Source organism: Mytilus edulis, chromosome 3, assembly GCF_963676685.1.
Source record: "Mytilus edulis chromosome 3, xbMytEdul2.2, whole genome shotgun sequence".
NCBI lineage: Eukaryota > Metazoa > Mollusca > Bivalvia > Mytilida > Mytilidae > Mytilus > Mytilus edulis.
Window position 1 is genome coordinate 17,899,786 of NC_092346.1, and position 6,086 is coordinate 17,905,871.

A 6,086-nucleotide genomic window follows, 5' to 3' on the forward strand; every position below is an offset into this window, starting at 1 on the left:
TGAAACCAAACATTTCATGAATATTCCTTATGAGAAGTTGGTCAAATGCTGTTACTTTGCAGCGGATCCATCATCTAAGATGGCCACCAGCGGGGGACTTCGTTTAAGATAGGACCCTATGGACAATACATACAAATGTCTTCTTTTGGAGAACCACTGATTGGAATGTAATGATAAGTCATTCAGAACGTTCCGTATGAGGTGTTGACCAAGTGTTACAACATTGTAGGCGATTAATCTTCCAAGATGGTCGCAAGCGGGGACTTAGTTAACATAGGACTCTATGGGAAATACATACATATGTTTTCTCATAGGGTACCACTACTTGGATTGAAATAAAACATGACATGGATGTTCATTATGAGATGCTGACGTAGTGTTGCAAATTTGTAGGCGATCAATCATCAAAGATGGCTGCCGGTGGGGAACTTAGTTTAATTATTTTAAGGACCATATTTGAAATTCATAAAGGTCTCCTTTTGAAGAACCACTGAATGGGATGTAGCAAAAATGGCATGACGGTTCCTTATGAGGTGCTGACCAAGTGTTGTTACTTTGTAGCATATACATCAACCAAGATTGGTACCAACGGGGGATTTAGTTTTACAAAGGACCCTATGGTAAAATATATCAATGTCTTCTTCTAGAAAACCGCTTAATGGATTGAAACCAAACATGGTAGGAATGTTTCTTTTGAGGTGCTGACCAAATGCTGTCATTTTGTAGCTGATTTAGCCACAGGAGATATTTATTTCAAATAAGTTGAACATAGGACCCTATGGGAAGGACATACAAATTTCTCTTCTAGAGAACCACTGAATAGAATGAAAACAAGCATGGCATTAATGTTCCTTATGAGGTGCTAGCCAAGTGTTGTTACTTTGTAGCTGAACCATCATCCAAGATGGCCGCCAGGAGGGGACTTAGTTTAACATAACACCCTACGGGAAATACATACAAATGGTTCTAGAGGATGACTGAATAAATGAATCCAAACATGGCATAAATGTTCCATATAAAGTATGCTGCTGTTAATGTTTTTTGTGAAATCATGCCACGATTGTTTTCCCATTCGCTTTCATCATCATTCATGTATGTGTTTGGGCTTTTCATTTTGCCATTTGATAGTTGGGGACTTTCGATTTGTTTATAATATTAATTAACTTGGAGATCGTTTTTTTATTTTTTATTTTCTATATTTTTTTTAATACCGAATACATAGTGTGGTCTTCAAGACATTTGGTATTTATAATTGAAGCATTTCATAGTTCTTTTTACTTCAAAACTGATAACTTCTTTTTTCTTCGGACGTAACTGAATTTAAATCGACCAGAATTCATACTTGGATTAATTATATAATAACATAAATAATATGGTATGAACTTTAAAATGCCATATATTCATGTTGTTGTGTACTTATACCGTGTGAGCAGAAATATCAGCAATTTCACAGGTAATCAAATAATCAATAACGGAGATCGACAAAAATGTAGCCAGTCGTTCTTCTTATCTAATATTATATACATGTATAGTCGTTTTTGTAAATTATGGAGTCAGGACTTCAATAGTTTAGTTGATTCTTAGCTTAATTATTTTACGAGTACAACAAACGGTTCAAATACCTTTACTTTACTAATTTTACTAATTTAAATATATGTATGCATAATTTAACGGATAGTTTCGTGTTACAGTACACTTTAGGTTTCGCATGTTTCGTGTGATCTTCAATCAGGTGTAAATTTTATAGTAATTTTAAAAATAGCTTCACCATTTAAGATTGATGTAAAGTCATAGTAATAGACGACCAGGTAAGACAGTCTAAATTAATTTCCATGTTTATAACATATGATATTGAATTCATAATAATATTATTCTTTAAATTTCTCATCTATTTATAGAATCTTTGCTATTAAAACACAGTCTTATTCGCAGGTTTTAAGAAAACTTATCAAGGTATATATACACATATGTATATACATGTCTCTGGTGTAAGTCAATTTTTAAAATATTTTAGTTGCTCAAAGAGGCAAATCTGTAGGATCAAACAAGTTTTAACAAAGTCTGAATACTTTTCCGTCACATATTAGGATCTTTATACAGATCTAGAGTTAGGGAATTTGAGAAGAAGTATATAAAGATAAATGTGATAAGATGCAATTACACACAATGTGAATAGACAAAATAACACAACATACATTTTAATAAATAATTTCTGTGGATATCATACGATGATTACGTTGGTTTATATTTTATATGGACTCAGCTTAAAGCTGGGGTCACATATTCACGATTTTTACTGCCGTCCTTGACAGGACCATTCCCGATTAAAATTTGTCAAAAGTCTGATCAAGATCGTGTGAATCGTGGATGGAAATTCGATTTGTATCTTTCGCCAGGTAAAATTCGACCGAGTCTGTCACGACTGCGTCCCGATTCTACCGAATGTAATCCGACAGAGATCAGATAGTGACAAGACAGTGAACCGACGCTGACGGAAGTTATCCGTTCGAAAACTGTCGTCATAATCGGGATGATCGGGTACTGTCGGAACGTAATCCTATCACGGTCCGCTCTATCGCATTGCAAACGGCTTTGTCTGGTCTCAGTCGTATTGTATTCTGTTATTGTCGGGACTTCTCCAGATCATTCCCGTTCCACAGGACACCGTCCCGAATACACAGAACATTGTTAGGAATTCGATCCGATACAGCAGAATCTGTCACGACATAGGAACGATTGTAATCCGACTAGAAAAAATCGGCTGAGTTTCCCCGAATGTTACGGGACGCACCTAACTGTCGGGGTGCTTTACCAAACTATTCGGACCCTTCCCGACCAGTAGGAACCTGTTACGAACTAAAACGACTGCGTTCAGACAATAATAGGACATTCCAGATAATTGAGGATACTAATCCGACTTTTTCACTTTTCGTGTCGTATCGCTGTCTGATCTCAAACGGGAGCAATAATCGGCAATGTGTGAACCCCGCATTATGCACGACTATATATAGTTCGATTGTTTTTGACACTTTGTATGCGTGCTCCTAGGCTCACATATGCTATTTTAAAAATAACTTGGGGAATGAACCCCTTTAATTAATAACTATAGACTGTCCCTGTTATATATTGATATTTCCAATACAAATATCGTCATAATCTTTAATTTCATCTGTCCCTGTCTTTATATAGATATTTTCAAGATAAAAATCGCCGTAATCTTTAATTTCAGTTTATTAGCGCTGAACTTACTTACCATCCAGTGGCAAATATTAGATGCATATTTAAAACGAACAAAGGTAGAGAGGTGGCGTATATCTATAAACGGTCCACAATGTAAAATTGTGTTAGTAATAGCAAGAAAACCATAAATAATGGAAAATGAAGTAATGTTGAAACATTAAAGAAATTATATGAAAATATCTGCTACAAAGAAAAAGGGGTCACATCTTCCAAGCACCCGTGATTAAATTACAACAACCTGCTATCGTAGAACCTGGAAAATGCATTAAACCATAACAACCTGCTAACGTAGATCTTTAAAAACACATAAAACCATAACAACCTGCTATCTTTGAACTTGGAAAACACATAAAATCAGAACAACTTACTATCGTAGAACATGGAAAACGCATACAACCAGAACAACCTGCTATCTTAGAACTTGGAAAACCATAACATATAGTAATTGGTTTTAATCAAAGTTTTTCAAGAAGAAGAATTAAACACCACTACTTTAAATTGCAGTACTCTACTTGCTTTCGGCGTGATTGGTATATGTTAAGCTTAGTCTTCTTAATATGGCTCCGATATAATGTCCTTGACGTCGAAGCAGAGCAGCAACTGTCGATTTTTAAGTCACTACGAAACCCCTGCACTGCAGGCGAGTTTTAATTATAGATACAAAACTTAGTTAGTGCTATTACATCATGTACATGTACTAGTATTCATACATGAGGATTAGAGTAAAAGGTCAAGCTTGTTTATTGATGCATGTGTGAGCCTCGATTCCTTGAGCAACAATTTAAATCTACCATACTCCTTTCACTACAAACCATTTCCAATAGGAATATCAGTAAGGATATCAATAGGGATTTCAATAGCAAACCATAAAGGAAACATCTGAATTCCTAACTTAGAAAACGCATTATCAGAAGATATCGTTTGAGTTAACACAGTTTAATCGTCCCATATAAATGACAGTTTTGAAATTCCACAATTTGTATATTTCATTAATAATGGACACACCAGCAGTCTTTCATATTTTGCTCTTGAATATACCAGAGACATATAATTCATGTATTATATGTCTCTGGATATACCATATAATTTATGTTCTCAATTTTAGTAGGATAAAATGTTTACTGCATGTTGAGTTTTTTTTATTTATTGCAGAATTTCCCTCAATACTTAATATGGATTAGACAACTGGTTTTAAAGTTATGGAAGTGAGGAAAATACAATGGCTGCTTTATCGAATCTTCTACCACACATGATATTGTTTCTGCTAAGTTTTTCCATCATTCTACCTGTTGTGGTATTCTATAGCCGGAATAAACCATTTTCAATGGTATTTACTTTATTCCATGGAGAAGATTCAATACAAACATGGGCCAATACACTTAACAATCAACGTCTGGCAAAGGCAAAGCAATATTTGGCAACAATCAATGAAATCTCATTGCCTGAATTTATTGGAGAACCTGAACTAGCTGTTGTCATAGTGACCATCAACAGAACAAATCAAGAGTACGATAAATCTGGATACATCTTGCAGACCGTAGCAGCTACTCATAAAATGTTTGTTCAGGATAAAATCTTTCCAAATAAAATTATGATTATATGTAACGTAGATGTGTTTCCTCAGAATTACACCGAAGTTGTCAAATTAAAGTCCAGCATTCCGGTAATTCAAAGATATGGGTTGTCTTCTTTGCCAATTACATATGATTTTGAGCGGAGATTTTTATACGGTACTAAAATTTATCCGAACAATTACTACAAAGAAACAGTTGATTACATGTTCTGTTTGGAAACTGCACATTCTCTTCGACCAAAATATGTGTTGATGATTGAAGATGACTCAATGCCAAGGTCAAATGCTTTAGAAATAATTCATCATAAATTACAATATTTGAAAAGGAAATCTATGAGTACCCTGCAAGAAGAATTTGCATACATAAAACTGTTCTACCCTCCAAAATGGCAAGGATATGGTTTTGAATTGACAAGATTATCAGAAATAATATGTATAGGATGCATAGGGGGCAGCACTTTGGTTGCTATAAATGTAATGACGTGTAAATCTAGATCTAATTTTATACGAGATGCATATTTTTTATATGGTGTTTGGTTATTTGTATTAGTAGTTTTAACAATAGGAAGACAAAATGTAATGGAATTTTTCAGTTCATCTAAACATTTTTATACTTTGAGACCTTCCCCTGGCTGCTGTACACCAGCCATGTTGTTTTCTAGTCCATTCATACCTGAAGTGATCAACTTTCTTGAAAGCAATTACAAAGATTTGCATACAGATTTAGCTCTCCATACTTTTATTAAACAATCTGGTATCCCTGCATATCAAATTGAACCAAATTTGTTTAATCACATTGGCATGTATACATCATTATCATCAAACACACATAAAAGTGCAGAAGAGTTTATATTTGACGATTCTTAATGAAAATTGATACAGAGAAATCAGAAAGTGATATAAACGGGTGATCCTGCATATAATTCAAAAGTACTGTTCTCTAAAATGATATGTTGAATATTATTCATGTTAAAATTATGATATAAACAGAAATAAATATTTGCCTTGAAATTGTCATGGAAACTTTTGTTGCACATTTTGCTTATAAAAAAAATACAGAATTTAGTTTTAAATACATTAATAGTTACAAAGGTTGTATCTTGTCTACTTTTATGGCCATTAAAAAATGTTCAATGTTAGAAATATAGTAGCTAATTCAAGAATAAAATGTCGAAAAAATTTAAACTCCAAAAACAAACTATACATACATGTTTCATACACTCATTTGGTACCTGTAATTGTGAGGTATGTATTGTTCTGTCTCTTTTTAAAT

At 33.9% G+C, this 6,086-nt stretch overlaps 1 protein-coding gene across 1 annotated transcript; it reads left to right on the forward strand.

Annotated features, from left to right (window-relative positions):
• Positions 1-1,677: 1,677 nt before the first annotated feature.
• LOC139515932 (post-GPI attachment to proteins factor 4-like) lies at positions 1,678-5,892 on the forward strand. The gene is made up of 2 exons (XM_071305702.1): positions 1,678-1,808; positions 4,393-5,892. The coding sequence occupies exon 2, from the start codon at positions 4,460-4,462 to the stop codon at positions 5,678-5,680; it is 1,221 nt and encodes a 406-aa protein (XP_071161803.1). The 5' UTR covers positions 1,678-1,808; positions 4,393-4,459; the 3' UTR covers positions 5,681-5,892.
• Positions 5,893-6,086: the final 194 nt, after the last annotated feature.